Consider the following 22,918-nt stretch of genomic DNA (forward strand, 5'->3'; position numbering starts at 1 on the left):
AATAAATATAATAAAGGAGATTCACGGCCAGTACCATCGCGCTTGGAACATACAACAAATACTAGCAGAACATGAATGAATAGAGAGAGACTAAAGTAATCAATCATCATCATGTACATCAGCAAATGGCTCATTCATCCAACAAAGTAGGGAATGCTCGGCTGAACACAAGTACCATTAACCAGCTGCATACAAATCAACCAACAAGCTGGAAGAAATCCGTAATATTATTTAAAATGTGAAGTTTAATACATCATCATCGTCAAACATCTTTCTTTCTTAGTTTAGCCTTCCTCTTCGCCGTTAGAAGGAAATCCAAGCACTGAACACTACCATGTACACCGGCTGTTTGCATCTGATACTTAACTCCACCATCTCACTCATTCTTGAAGGACTGCAAAAAGATACGAACGAAATCAACAAATCGTACATCTACTTATCTAAGCATACAAAACTCAGCATTGATCTGAGCATCCAACCTCGAAATTTTTGGCCACCTGCTCCGAAACTTTTTTCTTCACCTCTGCGGCTGCATCCAACATTATTTCGTCAAGAAGAAAACGTTAGCCCAATTTAATAAAAGAAGAAGAAGAAGAAGAAGAGTGCTGCACTCAAAGAACCAAAAACCAAAAGAATTGATGAGCAGCATGGGACACGAGCGCATGCCTTTGACAGAAACGTTCTCTATCCTCTTCGATGTCCTAACTGCAAATCTTTGGAAAGCAGGACTGAAACAGATTATAAGAATTAGTAGGAAACATCAGAACAGATCAGGATAGTACTTCACACCGTCCAAGCAAAAACAGTCCACAAGGATATAGAAATTTAATGTACACGAGCAACTAGAGTCCAAATCTCACAACAAAAGAAAGTACCCACAAGTTCAGTACTAATCCCTGAATGTATTTAACCAAAAATATGACCAACGACTATAGTTATCCCTACCAAAAAACAATAAGTTGTTGACAGCAACGTACCATCAAGCTAATAATTTGCGTATGCTTCGAGTTTCGAAATAACCAAAAAATCATACTTGATAGCAAAATAAGTTATCTTTAACCAAATAATATGAATCACTGCCCCCAACACCAAAGAACCCCCAACCAACCACCCCCCCCCGGGGCGGGGGGCCGAGGGGCCCAAAAAAAAAGAAGAAGAAGAAGAAGACACCAAACTCCTAGGCAATTAAAGCCACCAAAAGTACAGTCAATACAAATGCCAATTTACAAGAAGCTCGAAAAAAACAAGTCCAATTAAAATATAAAAGAACAAGTACATGAACCAGATTCATTAAAATCTTGTAAAACATAAATGCTTCAGATTGTATGACCGTATAACAAGTTCAAAAAAAAACTAGGCAGCCTCAGAGCACTAAAGTTTGAAAAGAACAATTGCGATCATTTCCGCAAATCATTACAAGCCTACGAAGTCATCATCGGCATGCGAGCATTAAAGGAAAAGGATTATCATTTTCCCTAAAATAAAATTCAGACCAAATAGCTCAAAACGGAAGCCGCATCAATTTAGTAGAAACTACTAATGAGATACGTGGATAAGAGTAGAAAAATGCTTCCAGAGACGCCAAAATATTCAGGAAAATAGAGTCTGTAAATAACGATAACCTGTTCGCGAGGCCATTCACGATGAGCTCGTTGGCGACGTAAGACATGACTCGATGGATGAAATTTCCTCCTCCAGCCATTATCGATTCCTCTCGGAGACTGATCAAGTCAAAAACATGTTAATTATTGGACAATTAGATAATATATTCGAGAAAGCTAAGAGTTTAAGGGTCATAGAAATAGCAAAACGACAATGAAGAGAGAGGGCTTCAACCTGAGATGCGATGGCCGAAATCGGAAACTAGGGTTTTTAGAGTCAGAAATCGCGATAACCTCCTGTATTTGGAGGCTGGAGCTGGATTGACGCCAACAAGAGGCGGGTTTCCTAAAACTCTAAGTTGGGTGGGTCCCCGGGAAATTCGGGTCTCTGGGCATATAAACTATAATGGGCTTCTACCAGTAATGGGCGCAATTTCGAGTTTTGGGTTGGGATTCCCAACGGAGCCCAGAGAGCCCATCCGTGATAGCAGGTCTAATATGCTTACTGTACGGATCTTCTTGTTGATTAGAGCACGAAATAAGAGGCCAACACCCATTAACTTTGAATGTAAAATTCAGATTCAGAAACGTAAAGTTATCAGGAATGGCAAATACTTGGATAAACCCTCGGTTTATATAGATTTTGCGATTCAAATTTTGTCATATGTCATATCATCACGCGGACTCAAAAATTAATGGTGTGACAAAATTTGAATCACATGATTTACACAGACTACATCTACCCAAGTTTTTTGCCACCGTTAAATTTGTCATAAAGACTCAAATAGGGATGCATTCCCTCCTCGAGCTCTTCTCTTTCTACTTGCAAAGGCTTGAAAAGAAAAAAAAAATGAATGGATGATAAATGTTAGTATTATGGTGCTTGTCTAGGCGGGCAATAGAATAGAGAAAGCTCTAGCATGTTATGGTATAGCGTACGAGGCTTTTTGGCCTCATTTTGACCAAGAAAAAATAATTTTAGCAAAAGATAAGCTTTCCAAAGATAAAATAAACGATAAGCCTATACAAAGAGCAAGATTGCCCAGTCGCATCATGGTATCTAGACTATCTACCAAAGGCATTCATCTACTGTCAAAACATCCCAGTGCTATACCTCACTCTACAACGGAATCTCAAATCGCTTTTACAAGTGGAACTTTCCTCCATCAGGCTCCAACAAGCCTAACAGTAGTGTCAACAATGGTTGCAAGGATTCTATCAGCAGCAGCAGGAGCAGGAACATTCTTGAAAATAGCCTTATTTCTGGCTTTCCAAACCTGATAGATTGTACTAATAGCCAACAAACGGCTTGAAATTCCAGTGCAGGTGGACTCAATAGATCATGGGTTAGCGCCCCTGCACTCTTCACGTAATGCTTGAAACTTTTGCCATACGATTGCAGTCACCGGACATTCAAAAAATAAATGATCTATAATTTCCTCAGTAGCATTGCGCAGAATACAACAGAATGTTGAACCAAAAGGTTGTGCCAATCCTCTAAGCTTCAAGACCTTCCTCCACACTTAAAGAGCAATCAGAAGGAATATTAACCCTCAAAAGTGTTAGTGATAAATTATTCCCTTTAAAGTGCATTTTCTCTGCAAATTCACTAAGGGCCTCTGTTTGGAGTTAAAGTGGCTTATCAAAACGCACTTAAATTAGTAGAGTTTTTAGTCAAAGTAGTTATGAAATGCTTGCTCACATTATTATTTGGATGCATATATTATTGGGGTGCATACTTACATAAGTGATTTTTTATTTGATAATGGGTAACTTTGAATTTTTAAAATATTTTTATCTCTTCATTTAGTTTCCAAATTTATAATAAAATTATTAAAGGATTTTTTAAATAAAATAAAAAATGTTCAATTTAATAAAAATTTGAAAATTTTTATTTTTTTTTAAAACACAAAAGTTCCTCTAAAACACTAATTTTAACTTGTGTTGACAGTGCTTTAATGTTCAAAATTTTCATTCCTAAATTCGAGGAATTACGCTTACCACACACATTAACTTTTATCCTCCAAAAGCACTTTTCTAGCAAAAACACCATAACCCTTTATGGTGCTTCTCATGGAAAAACATTTTTAATGTATTTGGTTAACATCATTCCTTGCATTTAGGCGAACAGCATTTGAATATTAATGGCCATTTTGGGTTGTGATGGTTTACGAAAAAGTACTTCAATTAGTAGACCTTTCGGTCAAAGTACTTATTAAGTTCTTAATCATATCGTTTACCTGCATACTTGCATAAGTATTTTTCTATTTGATATATGCAATTTTGAATTCTAAAACAAATTTATCTCTTTATTTAGTTTAAAATATATAATAAAATTATGAAAGCTAATTTTGTATTTGTGAAACATAAAAGTTGCTCTAAAAGCATCATTTTAGTTTATGCCAAAAGCCAGTTGATATTGGCACTTGCAAAAAAGATCAGAGCACTCCATCCTCCCATCTAAAGCAAAAGAAGGATGCTAATATCACTTTCCAAAAAACATGTGTAAAGGGTTCAATTGAGATTGTTTTCCATTTGTAGTTGTTCTACTAATTTACTTCGATATATTTTTTTTCTAAAATGGATATTATAGTGATGGATTTAGTGAAAGTTTCTCAAGTTTACCGTCAGTTTCATTACTTTGGCCACTATAAATATTTATTTGTTTGTAGAGCTGTAAATTGAACCAAGTAGTTTGATATTCGACCTGAATTCACCTCGAATCAGGCTCGTTCAAGTTTGTTTGTTTAGGTATTAATCCAAACCCGAACATAATTTCAAACTCAAAAATATTAACAAATCAATCACAATTTTCACGTTGTCCGACTCGATGTATTCAGGAACATATAAAACAAGTAAATTTCATAAAAATAATCTTAAAGTTTCCTTCCTTAACTCTAGTTGTTTCCTTTCCGCATATTGCCTATCTTATAAAATAGCAAGCATATAATACTCTTATCTCTTGAATAGAAATAATTGATTTTAATTACATCTATAATTCATAGTAACAAATTTTTTGAATAGGCATAATTGACAATGACATCCCTAATTCATCGTAATAGATTTCTTGAATATTAGAGAGCAAAAATTAAGGGAAAAAAAAAGTAAGAAACTAGAGTGAAAATTTCTATATAATACAACATGAAATTTCAAGCCAAACTTTGATTGTATGCAATTGAGCTCAATACTAAGACATGCTAAGCCAAACTTTTCATAAACATACACTAGAAATTTAAGCTAAACTCAATCAATTTTTTTCAAAAAATTATCAAACACAAGCCAAGTTCAAACATTCTTTTTAATCTTCAAACCAATTCTAAACATACCTCTGTCTGCGTTGTGTCGTCGAGGTTCGTTTTCAACCTATTTTGTTTGTACGAAGAGATGTTAGCGAACGCGGTAAAGATACAAACAACACAGAATCGCAGGTGTCCTGGTTTGAGCAAGAGATTTTATACACCCCATCCATACAAAGTACAAGCAACACTGAATCTTATGCTGCATTTACAGCATAAGAAATTTCCTTGGGGAAGTTTACAACCACCTAGACTGTACTGCCAATTTAAATTGGTATCCATTTTTGTTTGCTACAGATGTGCAAAAAGTATTTGATTCCAAGTATCAGGGACTCCCGGCAAACACCAGTGTATGCAATCCGCATTGTGTAACGGGTCAGCCTTTTGCTCGTCCGTCAACAATTGTCCTTGTAACTCTGTGTAAATTGATGAGTGAGCGTCAATCCTGTACTCGGATAGTTGTGTTATGTTAATGAACGTGACAGGCACTTTCATCTTTTCAACTACACTGGCCACCACATTCATCATCCTTCTATCTGAACCACTTCCCCAGTGCCATTTGTTCAAGATGGGTTTTGTCTCGTTGAAGCACTTGATCCCATTCTTGTTGCCCCAGTCTTCACTCCTGATAATATTTATTGAACACAAACTCGCATCAGTATTTATATTTCAATTCAAACATGGGTTTGATGAAAAAAACTATTGGCCATCATGAAGAAAAGGAAAACAGAGTCTCCATCCAGCTAAAGAAATTTTTAATAAGAAATGTTTACAAACCTCTGATGCGTGGGAGACATTGTAGTAAAGAACACTCGAGTTGTATTAGGATCGATTGTGGAATCAACCCAGTTCGCCCATGTCTTCAATCCTATTCTGTACGAAACAGGTGCGTCCAGCTCTTCAGAACCTTCCTCCCCATTGGCAAATGAACCCCATCTGTGCTTCACCAGACGTTGATAAATGGAGTTATGGACCAGCAGGTAAATGGTGCGTTCTAGTATTTAGGTCACGGTTAGCTCAGTTATGCAAAGAAAGCTTACAGAGACTTGATCTTGAGACCGCTCATCCACCAGACGTAAGTATTGAAAACAAGAATGTCTACATCTACCCAGTGTTTGGCATGTTTCGCAATTGAATCAACTCTTAGAATTCTTTTCTTTGGATCTCCTACTATGCGTTCGTCTGAGTTCGACTCAACTAGAAATGGAGCCCAATAAAACTCAATTGTGGTGTTGTACTCCTGAAGAATGTAGGAAAAAAAATTTGTCATCAATTCATGAATCTGAAACAAATATGCACTTCAGAGTTATCAGAAGGAAATCAACATAACTTAAAAAGAGTAAAATACCTTAGCTCTAAAAACTGAATGAACACGGCCTCGCTTCATGGACTTCTGGCTTTTAGGAATTATGTGTTCAACGAGGCAAACAAAAGACTGCCATTGCCCTCTCTGCAGTGAATCCCCAACAAACATCAGCCTCTTTCCTTGAAGCTTTTTTAGGGCAATATCTGGATTGAACCTGAGCTTCAAGGCATCACAAAGAAAATTAAGCAAATTCCTTCATATTTACTGAATCATCCGATTTAGAATTAGGATTCGGAAGCGAGTTGCTAACCTAGGTAACATGCAGTCATCTGGCCGCCATTGCCAGTGCCGGTAATCCGAGTCGTTTCTACCATTCTTCACGCAGGAAACTTGCCTGTCAACATAGGGACATGTCCTGTCCGAATACAACGGCTTAATCGAGCGGTTAAACACCCATTTCCCATGACCAATGTCGCATTCCTCTGGATCAAATTCGAACCGGTCGTCTGCTGCATAATCAATTTGTTTGTTCACTGACCTTTTATTATCTGTCAAGAGAATAGGCCATTAATTGGAATGCCACTGGGGACAAATGGAAAAGAATATTCAAGAAAAATGGCATGCGAACCAATACCTGTTTTGGACATTTTATACCTGGCTGCACAGGGCCTAAACTTGAAAATAGATCCGGAAGAAAGAAAACTCAGTCTTTCAGTGTACAGAAGAGCCATGAAGGCAAAAACGCAGAATAATATGGCAATTATGGATAATGGTATCTTTCCTCTAGGGGCTTTAATCGTTCCCATGCTGATGGAAATCCTCTGGAAGATGAGAAGTTTAACAAAGAAATAGAGGGCACAAACTAAAGCGAAGTTTGGAGGTCTAGTGCTATTGCAACAGAATGATGAATCCGACAGTTAGAATGAGTGATAAGCTTTTGTGAACTATTCTATTGGTTTTTGAGTAGGAGTGAAGCTAAAGCCATGCCATGTATTGTTGTACGGTTTATCACTACTAGACTCTATTTTTTGGTGGACAATACTAAAAAGTGATTCAGTGATGGAGTTATAGTGAGTTGCAAGGGTGACATTTAGCCTCCTCCGATCTTCTGCTCCTAAAAGGAAAAGAAGCAAAGCAACTATTCCGTAGAAGCAGCTGCTTCATTATTCAGGGTAATCATTACGTAGGAAAGGTTTTCTGTAGGAATTAAGTCAACTGTAATTCAATGTCTATGTCTGCCTCTCTCAAATAACTTGCACTTGAAGTTAAACAAGTGCTGTTCATATCTCCTCTCCCGTAACAGGTTCGACTTCTCAATCAAACAGTAGCCGGATTCGTTGGATACTAGTTGTTTTAAAGATTTCCACAAGCTGTTGTTGATTCTTCCAGCTGAAAAGACAAGGGCATGAAAGTGATCGTTGATTTAAAACTCTCCACCGCCCATCATTTCTGCCTAATGTTGAATTTATACGACAACCTTTAAAGTGACTTGGCGACTATATGGGATTTTTGAGAACAACTAAAAAATATTTTTGTTCATTTTTTGCACTGTGTAGGTTTAGAAATGGCATGTAATTCCATCCGCAAGCCATTGTATATGGATGCTACATCTCTAAAGGTGGATTCTGCGTAAAATGCTGTCACTTTGTCTCATTATTATTAGGGTAAAAAACCTCAGCAGCCACTAAACTATTGGTCGGATCATGTTTTAGCCATCAAACTATTTTTCATCAGTAATTGGCCACTAAACAACTTAATCAGTAAACTCATGACCATTTAGTCGATAATTGCTCTTAATCTATAAAATTAGCAGTTAATGTGTGAAATAGGGTCGCGTAATTATTGGACAAAATTACCTTGCACTTTGCCACGTGTATAGCTAATTTCACAGATTAAGAGCGATTATCGACTAAATGGTCACGGATTTACTGATTAAGTTGTTTAATGGTCAATTACTGACGAAAAATAGTTTGATGGCCAAAACATGATCTGACCAATAGTTTAGTGGTCGTTGAGGTTTTTTGCCCTTATTATTATTGTTTTGACATCAGAAAAGGAAAAATAAAACACACACTCACACGCACAAAGGTTACTGGTTTTTACCATACAATAGAATTCAATATCTTGATGAAATACTTAGAGATCATATATATATATAACTTACCAGAAGGGTCGCTGTGCTTGCCTACATTCTAACAAGTTTTGGCTCTTGAGGTTCTTTATTACTATAATGGAAAAAAAAAAAATTTTGTGAGCTAGGACAGCACAGAAGAATCCATGGTTTGGCAAATGTAGCTAATGGCAACTCGGGATGTTAATTACCTCTAAAGCAGTCTTAAGTTCATTATTGTCTACCTCAATATGTTTACAAACGTGCTTCATGGACGTGATGTGGGGAGGCAGGGAGAGATGGCCCAACAACAGTCTCTTCCAAGGTCCATACTATTTTGATCGCACATCGTTTACCGGACCATTCGTCATGACTCCCGAACAAACTTGAATGGACGTTACTGCAGCAATTCTAGTTGCTGAGTTTCACAGGGAAGAACTTGCTGGTCACCCATCATAAACCAGAGTTGCCCCCATGATGATTTCGTCCCTTTTTTTTTTTTTTTTTTTTGCTATTTTTGGTAAAATTTCTGCACTTGCTAACATGGCACGTAAGAATCTTGCTTTCCCTGATTCTATTGGGTGTGTTTCGATTAGCTGGTTTTAGGGGTGTTTTTGAAAATTTTTACTGTAGCAGAGTTTTTATAGTATGTTTTGAAATATTTTTAGAAAATATTTTGAAATATTTAAGAGTAGAAGAGTTTTTAGAATATATTTTGATATATTTTTTAAATATTAAAAAATTTTGGAATACTTTTTAGCGTACCTTCTAGAGTATTTTTTTAAAATTTTTAATAGTATTTGAAAAACTCAGCAATTCAAACAGAGCCAATTATCTTTGCTTTAAGCTGAACTCAGAATTTTCTGTTTGTTCAATCTGCTGTTCTTAATCAATGCTGAGGGATTAAACCTCATAAAATTAAAATTGGCGTGTGAAGATGAGGTTTGAAATCATACTCTATGTTATAGAAAAATAGAATTACAAACCTCTAAAACTTTTAGACCTGAGAGAACAATCGAAGTCATTTTCCAATTGCGGAAAAACAATTTGTGCTGAAACTTCTCCAATTGCTGCCACTGTTTGAAGAACATAAGAAATCACGCTTTGAGGTGCTACTGCCTCATGACCATTGATTATTTATTTGACAAAATTAGGAAAAACACATCCATTCAAATATATCCCTAACTTTTCATTAGGATCATCAATAACCACTAAATGACTATCCATCTTCATATTTTTATTTAAATAAAATTATTTACACATTTATTGTCAAAATGTAAAACCAATTCTGTTGAAAACCATTTCCACAAATACATTTTTGTGTTACTTGCATGTTGTGCTTTCATACCTGTTGACTTTTATCCATGCAAGATGTTATATGAAATGAACATTTTCCAACAACAAAAAAAAAAAAACTGCTTTCCGTCCGATTGGACGATCTTATATATTTTCTGCTAATAAAACACCAATATTGTTAGGTGTCTAATAACTTCTTTGAATTTAAATTTAAAATCAAATATACTCCCTTCATCCCATATTTTTCGTTGCATTTCCTGATTCTAACTTTTTAAGAATAATGAATTGATTGTAATGGTAGTACTTTTGTTTCCAAATCTACTTCAAAAATTTAAAATTCATATTTGGAAATAACATGACATACACCTAAAAGTAGAGACAACTTTGAAAATAGTGATAAAAAATAACTTTAATTTTAGAAAGATAACAACTATTTAGAGATATTTCAAAATGAAAAACACGACACTTTTAATGGAATAAATGAAGTATTGGCTGTAGTTTTCCGGCTGCTACATATCATATGGGGACAGTGAGGTTGTCAGAGAAATTTCTAATTTTGTGATGAAATTTAAAAAAATTCTACAAAAGGGGTGATTTTGACAATGAATTCCGTCCGGGGGTCTTCGCATTCGTGAAATGCGAGCTCAGTAGAGCTCGCATTTCACGAATGCGAGGTTAGAATAGAGCTCGCATTCGCGAAATGCGAGCTCTACTTATTGAGCTCGCATTCCGCAAATGTGAGCTCTAATAAGTGCATGCACGTATTTTTTTTTTTTTTTTGGTATTTTACTTCCTTGCCTTAAGTTGCCTGCAGATGTTTGTTTTACAAATATATGGTATACTAAATATATAGTATGCACATTAATTTCTTTGGATTGCTTAAGGGTATATTGTTAATAATAGGGGGTTTAACCATAAATTATAACAATTATGAAGTAATATATATTAGAAAATTAACACAATTATGAATTTTTTTTTTGTAAAATTCAAATTTAATTACTAAGAAATGAAATAGGCAGTAAGCATTTACAAACGGAAAACAAAATCCTACAACAACTCTAGGACTCTACACCTTATTAAAAAAAAAAACCAGTTCTCTATACCTCAGAGAAGCTAAACAATCCTACAAATAAACTGCAAAATAAATCACAATAACGCAAATTATGTTAAGCTAATAAATACTGCTGTGCAACAAAATTTTTGTCTTTGTCCCGCGTGAAACTACAAAGTCAAGAAATCTGCTTAAACATTTTGTTAGCATTTTTCCAAAAGCAGAAGATCATATGCCGCAGGTTATACAAGCTCCAAAAACCGACTCCTTTGTAGAATTCCTTTTTTTTCCATCATAAACTAAGAATTCACCCCTGCCTGCTGTCATACCACATATGCCGCGACAAATTTCTAATTTTGTGATGAATTTTAAAAAAATTCTACAAAAGGGGTGATTGTGGCGAGCTAATCACATTCTTATTTTGCTCAACAGAGATGCATCAATTTTTTTGCTAATTTTTTTTCGGAGGCAGAGATTTATATTTTTGTATTAAAACAAAATGTTTAAAGATGTCGCATGCGCGTTCCCATTCCTTAAAAAAAAAAAAAAATTTCTTCGGAGGTCTGCTATTGAGCTCGCATTCGCGAAATGCGAGCTCAATAAGTTGAGCTCGCATTTAAAGACACTAAGTATAATGTAATTTTTTTTGCTTTTTTTTGGGAGCTAGAGAATTTTTTCAAGAAAATAGTAAGAGCTAAATGCGAGGTCCTAAATGTTTTTTTTTTAAAATTTTTCAAATATCTCGCATTTGATAAATTTGACCTCCAAAAATTGTATTTAATTTTTGTGTTAGATTTCGCATTTATAAGTATGGCTTTCAGAAAAATAAATTCAAACTTGGTAGAAAAAAAATTGAAAATGAAATTTACGAGCTCAAAAAAAATGTACAATTAAATGTAAATGTTGTTTGTTTTGTAGAATTTGCCTTTACTAAAATGCTATCGGTAGTAAAATCTTATTTTAAAATCTCAACTAAAATCTTATATTTTGGAGAAATGTTAGAGAAATTTTATTTAAAAATCTGTAATTAGAAGAGGAATAAAATTTTTTTATTTTAAAACTTGCACGTGCCTAAAGTCATCAAATATGTGCTCTAAAGAAAAATCATATTCACAACAATCTTTTTAATATAATTTACTATACATGCATATTTCTTTTATATTAAAAAAATTGGTAATTTTACGGTTGGAAATACGTTATTTTATTATAATACATTTAAATGGTGGAAAAAGAACACATGCATCGTTCTTTCTATTTCATAGATCAATGTAAAAATAGAATGAAATTATTAACATGTAAGGTGTTGACTATATTTTATGAATAAAATACTAACTTTTGATCTTTTTTTCTGAAATAAATTTATTTATCAAATTCTAATTTTCCTTTGTTATTAATGAATCGTATTTATTTTGTTGACACCGATGAATATTAGTTATAAGAATCTAATAATTAATAGTCATTAATATCTGTTACAATTTTTTTATTGTAATTTTAGAAATTCCATAACGCAATGCTATTTAAAAAAATTATATAAGTTATTTTTATGAAGTGCATGTTATTTGTTTGGTAGTTGAAAAGGAAAAGAAAAAAATTAAATCAAATATCTAGCGATTAAATCTTGCGTGTTTTACCTTTTACAATTGATGCGAATGTAGATATTTTTAGATGAAGATCACCGGTTACTGAACATTTCACATACTGAAGTTGCTTTTCATACTCTTAATTTAAGTATCGTTTTACGCGAAAGTCAACATTTGTAGATGAAGACTCCCGGTTACTAAGTACAAAAACATTTGGAGTAGAATAACCCTTTTTTGTTTTGGTGTATATATAATAAAATTCCCTCTAAGAATAATCATGAGAAAAGTATGACACTTATTGACCATATTAATTTCTTAACTTATAAAATCAGAGAAAAAGAAGAATTTTCATCAAATGTGCAAAATGTAGTCATAAATTTGTCCACTTTACTAGATATACTTTCCTATAGATGTAAAAATTATAATCACATAAAAATCATTTCCCAAATTCAATGAGAAAAGAAGTTTCAAAACTATATATATTTATTTCAAAAGGATAAGTGAAAAAAATTTATTTATTTATTATGGTTAATAACATATATATGTATAAGGTTTTGGAAAAATTTTGGCAAAGTCTCCCCTTAAAAGTGGACTAAAACTCCCTGCCACCAACCACAAGAAATACAATTTCAGCACAACAATTATATGAAACACAACTAAAACCACAAGTACCACACATATTTCTCCCCCCACACTTAAATTACACATTGTCCTCAATGTGTAGGGAAGAAATGAAACAAAAGAAGAAAAGAAAAGAAAGAAGTTTTCCCCAAGTCAATGGCTGAGATCCTTATCAGCCACTATTCACGAACCACTGTCAAAATACAAGTGCCTACCAAATAAAAAACAGAAAAAATAAAATGAAGTTAAACATCTTAAGTTCCACAAGTTAAGATAATTAGGCAAGCAAATCCACCAACTAAAGATAGCTTCTGTAGTGCGCCATGTCAATCATCCCCCTCGGCATCATCGTCATCCTCTGCATCACGATTGGTTGGTGGATGAATGCCCAAATGATCTTCAATTCGGCTTAGACGATTCCTAACGTCAGCAAACTGGAATGCAAAGTCTTCGATATGGTCAAAGAGTCGCTGCCAATTAGTCTGCGGTGGAGGAGGAGGTGGTGCTGCAGTAGATGGTCCAGCTTCATCCCGACCATGTCTAGCCTTCTGTCTCCGCTCCTGAACAGGGCGTGGAATGCCAATACCAAGGCGGCGAAGAGTAGTGATAGTCATCTCAGCCCGTGGTGGAACAATCTCCCCTATAAATGGGCTAAAACTCCCTGTCCAACAAACCTAATTACTGTCATTTCAAATTGCACAAGACGTATTAAAGTACTTTAAATCCATCAATTCACCTTCAAATAAATCCATTTAATTTCATTAACGCCTTCGTGGTTTTGAAAAGCTTTAACAAACTATACTATTTCATTGTTTGGACGTCCATAAAATGTAGTTGTTAACTAAAACTTAATACCGAATGACAACTATGACCCGCCTACGAATTGCAAAAGAGAGTTGATTGACATGCGAATTGGAAGAATATGTTTCATTTTTTGGGCTCCACATCCATATAGCTATACAAGATTTATGTTCATATACGTGTGCTATTTTCATCATCAACAGAATAAGATTTTTTTGGCTATATCCAAAGGCCACTTGACAGCATTATCCGTTATTTCCCTAACCTCGACATGCATATACTGTAAATATAGACTACAATATTAGATATAACTTTAAATCCATCGATTCGACTTAAAATAAATCCGTTAACGTGTTCTAACGCCCTCTTCTACATCCAGAAGGTTGCCCTCACAAAGAACACTCTACAAAAAATTCGACAGAGTCTCCCCTATAAATGGGCTAAAACTCCATGTCAAACAATCCAAATATCCATGAAATTCAAAAGCTCCAATCTATAAACTACATACTGTCAATAAAATTTCTAAACTCCAATTGCAAAACATACAATGTCCAATGTAGATAGTGATTCGACCAAAAATAACAGCTGCGAAATATATTTTAAAAACAAAAACTGAAAAGTAGGCACTTGCCACCCAAATTTGGTACATAACCCTTGCCCCCACATTGAGTATTAGAGACTTTGTCTACTATGTGCTTAGCATTTTAGACAATTATTTTGTACATTAAAATAGTCAGAGATGATTAATTATTATCATTTTAAATTACACAAGACATATTAAAGTACTAATTATTGTAATTATTATCATTTCAAATTATACAGCGCGTATTAAAGTACTAATTATTGTAAATGGCTTTTATAACTACATTAGTGAAAAATAAGTATTTGTCAAATATATTTATATACACTTGTTAAAGTACGACAATAGTGTCTAAATGTATATAAAAAATAATTAAATGGCATGCTAAGACTGTTAAAGCAATGGAAATGCATCCAACACAACTTCAAAAAACGCGCATCAAATTTTAGGTCACGCTAACATATATTGTAATTTTAGCAAAATTTATTTTTCCATTTTAGTTCAAGGCCCTTATTTTTCTAAAATCTTCTCTACGAACACAACTCTAATGTACGATTTACCCATAGCTGTCCTAGAGAAATTCGTTTCTCATTTGCATCTCATGTTTAATTCCCTTAATTAGAATCCATTTTCTATTTTAAATGGAACTTGCCCCTTTTTTCCTTTTTTTTTGTTTTATCTTCTTCAACACAAAAAAATAGACTTTTTTTAAAACGTTATTTCAAGTTCGTCCAATGTTAGAATATTTAGTCATTTCCTATGCCTTATCGGAAAAAAAAAATGAACAACAACCCGTTCGTAGTACCACTACCTCTCTATCCGCCGTAAACAATAAAATGAGACTAGCACCACTTTTCTTTTTAGAGTTACATGTACAGAAAAGAAATTAATCCTAAATTTCATTCTAATTTTAAAAAAATTTTAAAAAATAGTTGAAACAATTAAATGAACTTTTTCCTTAAAAGGGGTTTTAGCTTTAAACTATTTTGCAATATTTGTCAAAAAACTATTTCCTTCTTTTTCCAGCTCCACTGTCCACACGGGCACAATTACCGTAACTACAACAAATTGGAAACAGAAAAATTGCAACAATTCGAACAATGTAACGTAAATCCTCAAATCCACCACAAAAATTACAAAAATAAGCACAACCTACATCAAATTTAAACCCAAATTTCACAACAAATCTGAACTTCCCTTTGGATTCAAGTATTCAAATATTAATTAAACTTAAAATGTGAGGCATTGCAAATGGAAAGGGCTCACCTTTATGCTGTTTGGCACTTGAAGTGGGACGGCAATGCTGGCAAATGTTGGGTCGGCAATGGGGCGGCAGTGGGTGGGCAAAGTCGCAAATGGGTCGCCAATCAGTGGGTGTAGAAGCCCGTCTATGGCTGCAATCTGGCTAGCTTGCTTCAGCGAGGCAGAAACTTCATATTTGCGTGGCTTCCGGCGGAGCAGAACAACAGAGATGGTGGCGCCGCTCCTCCAATTTCTGCCGTCCGGCGTTAATAGCAGCACAAAACAGGACACATGGTGGCCAGCTCTTTGGATGCTTCGATGTGCAGAACCCAGCTCAGTTTTTTTCAATTGCGAGGCAGCTATGGCAGGAGTTTGCTGGCCGGCTCGGTTTTCTTTGTTTTGCTGTGAACTAATCCAAGAAATGCGTTCTGCAATTGTCTTGACTGAGTCAAAAGTCTTGTGGTCACTGAGCTCGCATTTCCGAAATGCGAGCTCGATGAGCTCGCATTCCGGAAATGCGAACACCCTATTTCAAGAACACTACCCAAAAAACGCCCCACTTGTAGAACACTTTTTTTTTTCGCCATAAAGTAAGAATTCTCCCGAGGTTGTCAACCACGACACTAGAGCTAACCTTTCTGCCACTACCCGAGGGTAGTGGTAGAAAGGGAAAGGAGATGCGTGTTTTTTGAATATTTTGATGTGTTTTTTTTATATTTAATTTACTAGTATATTTTAACAAGTTAACTATAGCTAAAGTTGAAGAAAATTTTGTCTATGAAAAATATGCAAAAAATAAGGGTGCCAAACGAACTCTAAATTTTGAAATTTGAAAATTAAGTGTTGAAAATATTAAGTTACTGAATTACTTAAGTTATATATGTTTCATAATTAATTGAATTGAAATATCAAACAAATAATATTTTTTGTTTTTAAAAATAATTGTCTTTTTTTGTGCATTTGGAGAGGAAGAAAAGTGTGTTTTTGAATGAAAATAATGAAACAATTGAGAGGTAGTATGTTAAGTCTATGAATTTGTGTACGTGAGTGTGTGCGCACAAGTGTGTGTGTTTGTTTGTGTGTGTTTGGAATTCTTTTTACTATCAGGTTCAGGATTCAAATCTGTCTAACAGGATTCAAAATGTTAGGGGTAAAAAGGATGGTCAAATTTATGGTTCGAATTTTGAATCTAATAGTTAGGGATAAGAAATGTGTGGAAAGATGAAGATTAGGGAAAAAAAAGTGTGTCAAACAAATATAGAGTAAATGTGTATTTTATGCTAAAACATGTTTGAAAATGTGTTATATGTATAAGCAATGCAATATAACTTTCACTTAAATTTTTGTATGCAAATTAAATCATGTTTAACATATTAAATAGTAAGCCATTTTTATTATCAAACATGTTGAAATCAAAAGGTATTAATTTTGTTGTCGTTGACCTATTGGTCAAGCAAACTTGATTGGCCAAAGAAATTTTTTAGAGTTCTCTCCACTGCCATTGCCCGGTCCGGGGTTCCTCACCTAGCTCTTGGGGATGGAAATGGCCAGAAAAATTTTTTAGTGTTTCATCCACTAGATTCAGAGTTTGATCTGAAGTATGACAGGTGGGGGTGAGAAGGGCGTAAAGATGGAAATGACCACTTAAAATTATTAGGTCCTGTTTGAATTACAATTTTTTAGAGTTTCGTAGAAAATATATTATAATAATTTAATATATATAAAGTAAAATGGTGGTTAAAAAATGTGGGTGTGTTTGGATTGGGTGTTTTTGCACCTGTTTTTGAAAAACTGTTTTTCACATTCCAAATGCTACAGTAAATGTGTATTTCAAAAACAAGTTAAAAAACACCATATCCAAACAATATATAAAAAACAACTCCAAATATATTTCAATTATGTATATTTAATTTGTATATTTAATAAGTAGATTTCAATTTGTATATTTTAATTATGTATTTTAATATGTATATTTCAATTATATTTTAATATATTTTAATTATATATTTTAATATGTATATTTCAATTATGTTTTAATATATTTTAATTATATATTTTAATATGTATATTTCAATTATGTATTTTAATATGTATATTTCAATTATGTATAATATTATATATATTATATCAATTGAAATAAATATTATATATTTATATATATATATTTATTTATATACAAATTTATAAATATATTTATGCAATTTTGTTTTATAATATATATTAATATGTATATTTCAATTATGTATATTATATATAAATTATATTAATATTAATGTATATTATATATATTATACATTTCTAATATTATATATTTATACATACATATTATAAATATTTTATTTTATTTAAAATATATTTTTATATATTTATAATATATTTACATAAATATTATATGTTATATAAATTATATATAATATAATATATAATATATTATACATTTATATAAATGTACATTTATACATAATATATAAATATTTATGTATATTTATAATATACATTTATATTATGTATAATATATAATATAATACATTTATACATTTATATTAATATACATAATATTAATTTTACATTTATACATAATATTAATACATGTATATATTATATTAATTATATTAATACATTTCTACATAATATTAATATATATTTATAATTTATTATTTATATATTTATATAATATTCATTTATAATTTATACATTTTTAAAAATATACACTTATACATTTAAATATACATTTATATTATGTATTATATATAATATAATACATTTATACATTTATATTAATATACATAATATTAATTTTACATTTATACATAATATTAATACATATATACATTTATATTAATTATATAAATACATTTCTACATAATATTAATATATATTTATAATATATTAATTTATACATTTATAATATTCATTTATAATTTATACATTTATAATAATATACACTTATAATTTATAATATATTTATAATATTCACATTTATAAATATATTTATATTATGTATTATATATAATATAATACATTTATATATTTTTATATGAATATATAAATATATTTATTTATAAATATCTATAAATGTATTATAAATGCATAAATGCATATTTATATAAAAATATAAAATTTATAATTTATAATTTATACATTTATATAATATTCATTTATAATTTATACATTTATAATAATATACATTTATACATTTGTAAATATAAATGTATTATAAATGCATAAATGTATATTTATATAAAAATAAAAAATTATAATATTCTAAAAATATTCAAAAATATGTTTCAAAAATACCTCTAAAAATAATCCAAAAAAATCTACAGTAAAAGTTTTTTATATAGTTTTTGAAAAACAACCCCAAAAAACAACTAATCCAAACGGACTTGTTTTTCAGATTCGAAATGCTACAGTGGTGTTTTTGAAAAACAACCTAAAAAACAGCTAATCCAAACGCAACCTGTATTTACGGAGAATATAAATTTTTTGGTGAAAAATTTCATTTCAATCAAGGCCTACGCTAAATTCAGGTTCGAATCCAGAGCGTGGCAGGTGGGGATGAGAAGAGTGTGGACTGGAGAGGGGTTGATAAAAAAGGTTCCCTAACTCGTCTATTAATCTGTCATTTCCAAGCCTTTTTTTTTTTTTTCTGGTGAATTTTTTTTTCCGTAAACACGCATAGGAGCCTAAGCTTCAGGTTTTGCTGCTCCGTAGACCGGATCCTCTCTTTGTTCTTCGTCCTCTCTGACTCTCTGTCCCTCATCTTCTCTTTTACTCAATTTCCGTCTCCATGGCGGCCTCTTTCAACTTCACTTCTCCAACACACACCCATCCTTCTCGTCTCGTATGTCCTACTTTAGTACATCGAAACTGTAATTCCACCACTTCGTCTTATCCAATTCCCAAATTCTCATTTCCATCAGTACGTTCCATTCATCCTAGACCCAGACCCAGACCTAAATCTGATACCGAAATCAAACGTCGCCATGCTAGCGTCGTGGTTTCGGCGCTCAAGAACCTCTCCGACACCGAATTGGTGGCCGTCCCACCTGAAACTGACGCAGTCCCTGGAACTTTCCCGTCGAGTTCCGGTGTCTACGCTGTCTACGACGGAAACACCGACCTCCAATTCATCGGCATCTCTCGAAACATCGCGGCCAGTGTCGTCGGTCACAGGAAATCCGTACCTGAACTCTGCTCCTCTATTAAGGTTATGCACCCTTTAATTATACCCACAAAGTATTTCACGATTTTTTTTTTTTTGGGTCTGTGCTTTTTAGGATAAGTATTTTTCTTACTCTCATATACAGCTCTAGTGTGAAGCTACTCCAAGATGAATCCAGGGGTTGTCATGAGCTTCAATTTTTGCTCCCAAAAATGTTCTCTCGTGAAGAGTAAGACTCAGTTGGAGGTTATGCGAGTCTGTCTCAGATTGACTTTGCATTTTTTTCTTGGCCATTAAGATACTTCTCCACTTTGGAACTTAAATTGGGCTGTAATATTCTTGTAAGATACATCACGTTTACGTACATAAATGAAAACAAAATTATTAAGCTATGAAGAAGTGCTGTCGTAAGGTAGTTTGGCACAAGTCTTGTTTTCTTTAGGGGATATTAGTATATCAGTTTGATATCTGCCTAGTTATCTAATGATGGTGAAAGTTTCATCACAAAATTAGCATTTCAATTTAACAAGCTTCTTGAACACCAGCAGCCAAAAATTATGAAAGATTCACGAACAAATTGGTTAGCCTTGGGTTGTATACTCGTGCTGATCCTAAATTAAATTGTTGATTGTCTGAAGCAGAAGACATTATGGATCCTTCTGCTGTTGAAGTTCTTGTAATTTCATAATTTCTCCCTCCTATTGACAGATGTCTAGCTTAACTTGTGCCCTCTTAGCCTAGAAGAACTGCTGTAGATCTCTCATCTACGCTGTGTAAGTGTACATTTTGCTTTAAAGGCTACAGGTGAAGAAAATAAATGGAAGCCAATGAGCATGGTGGACTTAGTATACTTGCTTCTTTTTGGCTCTTCATAGCTTCTACTAGTAAAAATTTGCAGGCTCATATTTGGGTTTGGGTATTGCTGCTTGTCAAAAAACCATATCCTCAATAATTAATCTACAGGGTAAGAATACCTTACCCGGTTGCTATTATTCTTAACTGCAGGCTGGGGTTGTAGATGAGCCAGATAGAGCAGCTTTAACCCAGGCTTGGAAGACATGGATGGAAGAACATATATCAGCCACGGGAAAGGTCCCACCTGGCAATGAACCTGGAAACTCTACATGGGTGCGGAAACCCCCAAAAAAGAAGGCTGATCTGAGATTAACACCAGGACGCCATGTTCAGTTGACGGTCCCTTTAGAAGGCCTCATTGACCGTCTTGTGAAGGAGAACAAGGTGGTGGCCTTTATCAAGGGATCCAGAAGTGCTCCGCTATGTGGATTCTCGCAGAGAGTTGTGGGAATTCTTGAGAGTGAGGGGGTTGAGTATGAAAGTGTTGATGTGCTTGATGAAGAGTATAATTTTGGATTGAGGGAGACATTGAAGAAGTACAGTAACTGGCCTACTTTCCCTCAGATCTTTGTTAATGGCGAATTGGTTGGTGGATGTGATATTCTGTCCTCCATGTACGAGAAGAGGGAACTTGCAGGTTTGTTCAGAAAGTAAAATTGCATTCAACTTTGTAGAATTGGAGCTTTGTGTAACGAGCATGGTTTGACAATAGCGGCTAATAATTTAAGGTCATTTAATTTGTTTAATGCGCAATGCTGAAAACCTAGTACGCCCAAATTTTGCTTTACAAATAAACATTATGAACGAGTCCCCCTTTCGAGCTGCGAAATCACATGGGTTGCTACCAGCAGGGATTTTTTCTGTTCGATGCATTATTCATCTTGAGAGAGGCATGAACGAGTACCTGCGGTTTGTTTGGATAAAGTATTATTTAAAATAATTACTGTAACACTTTTTATGATGTGATGTGATGTGACGTATGTGAGATAAAAAAATAATTAAAAATATAAAAAGTGAATTGAAAAATCTGTTTATGATACAGGCGAAATATTATTTAAAATAATATGATATCCAAACAAATTATTTAGCAAAAGTTTCTTTTACCATTTGGATGTTGACTAAGGTTGAAGATTTTGCGGTACTTGAAGTCGCACTGAGAAATGAAGAACTCGAAAAGCATTACATGTTCTCTCAAGGGAAGGAACTTTTTTAAGATTTTTTTTAAGGGGTAATTTGAGAAACCTCCTTTTGACGTTTTCATAATATCACTAGCATCATTCTGCAGTTTTTGAATTCATTTTCATGTAAATGCAAAAAGGAAATTTATTTATTTTTCCTTTTGGCTGTCCATCAGCGCCTTCTTAGTTATGACTATAGGCCCTACGAAAGAAAGGGTTAGGGGTAGTAAATATTAGAGTTAATCACACTTTATCCCCTTTAAGTATGGATCATTTTTCAATTTACCCTCAACGTTTTTTTTTCACAGTTTACCCCCTCCGTCAGTCCAGCTTAGCAATTGCACCATTAAAAACTTCAAAATGCCGAAATTGCCATTGGAAGGGAGCCGTTTGTTTTGGCTGAGTAAAATGTCCCTCAATGAGTTATCAAAAGGGGTGTCTGATGTTTTTTAGCCTATTTTTTCTCTTTCATGCTTCCACCCAGTTGTAACATATTTTTTCTCTTTCTTTTCAACAGATCCAGTAGCTTCTAAAATTTTTCTTTGTCAACCAAAAGTATCATAAAAATGTCACAAAGTGCTTCAAATAACATTGAAAGATCACCCAAAAAAATGTGTGGATGTGGTAAAGAGGCACCATTGTGCACCTCTTGGACACTTGAAAATTCGGGAAGAAGATTTTACTGCTGCTCAAATTAAAATATAAGAATTTTTCATTAATAATCTGGTATTATTGTCTTTAATTTTGCTCTATACATGAATAAGTCAAAAAGGGTTTTAGACAGCTATATTTTCTTTTTATTCAGAACCGGCATGCATGTGGGCACTTTTCATGGGTAGATAGAGGAGAGAGAAAAGATGACCAACAATGACAAAAGGTTCCCTACCTTTTGTCTTCCGAATTTCTTTTTTTTTTTTTCTTTTTGTCCCATGTGCCAGATGGAGGGAAATTTCCCTCCTCCATTGTTCCAAGGTAATTTTGGAAACTTTTCTTTATCCCTTTCATAAACCTAGACATATGGGTATTTTGGGTTGTTCATTATTTTCTTAAGGATATTACTGTCTTTTTATTATTTTGTTTATCTCCGTTAGGGTTGACCGTTAGTCTTTGGGGTAAACTGTGGAAAAACAAACATTGGGGGATAAATTGAGAAATGACCCATACATAAAGGGGATAGAGTGCGATGAACCCTAAATATTAAAGCTAAAGAATAAAGAGAAGCACACGAAACAATTG

General features: G+C 33.4%; 3 protein-coding genes across 3 annotated transcripts; 1 reads left to right on the forward strand and 2 right to left on the reverse strand.

The window, feature by feature from the left end:
- Positions 1-62: 62 nt before the first annotated feature.
- LOC113775081 lies at positions 63-1,962 on the reverse strand. The gene is made up of 5 exons (XM_027319819.1): positions 1,837-1,962; positions 1,623-1,721; positions 667-728; positions 480-529; positions 63-394 (listed from the first exon to the last, which is right to left on the reverse strand). Exons 2-5 carry the CDS (start codon positions 1,700-1,702, stop codon positions 377-379), a joined length of 210 nt encoding a protein of 69 aa, XP_027175620.1. The 5' UTR covers positions 1,703-1,721; positions 1,837-1,962; the 3' UTR covers positions 63-376.
- Positions 1,963-5,017: 3,055 nt separating this feature from the next.
- LOC113775542 (protein trichome birefringence-like 3) lies at positions 5,018-7,085 on the reverse strand. Its single transcript, XM_027320472.1, has 6 exons — positions 6,838-7,085; positions 6,514-6,751; positions 6,246-6,417; positions 5,938-6,137; positions 5,675-5,833; positions 5,018-5,522 (listed from the first exon to the last, which is right to left on the reverse strand). Exons 1-6 carry the CDS (start codon positions 7,007-7,009, stop codon positions 5,189-5,191), a joined length of 1,275 nt encoding a protein of 424 aa, XP_027176273.1. The 5' UTR covers positions 7,010-7,085; the 3' UTR covers positions 5,018-5,188.
- A 12,042-nt stretch (positions 7,086-19,127) lies between these two features.
- On the forward strand, positions 19,128-21,257 carry LOC113774684 (bifunctional monothiol glutaredoxin-S16, chloroplastic). The gene is made up of 2 exons (XM_027319284.1): positions 19,128-19,694; positions 20,655-21,257. The coding sequence occupies exons 1-2, from the start codon at positions 19,275-19,277 to the stop codon at positions 21,156-21,158; spliced, it is 924 nt and encodes a 307-aa protein (XP_027175085.1). The 5' UTR covers positions 19,128-19,274; the 3' UTR covers positions 21,159-21,257.
- Positions 21,258-22,918: the final 1,661 nt, after the last annotated feature.

This window comes from Coffea eugenioides, chromosome 6 (genome assembly GCF_003713205.1).
Source record: "Coffea eugenioides isolate CCC68of chromosome 6, Ceug_1.0, whole genome shotgun sequence".
Taxonomy (NCBI): Eukaryota; Viridiplantae; Streptophyta; class Magnoliopsida; order Gentianales; family Rubiaceae; genus Coffea; species Coffea eugenioides.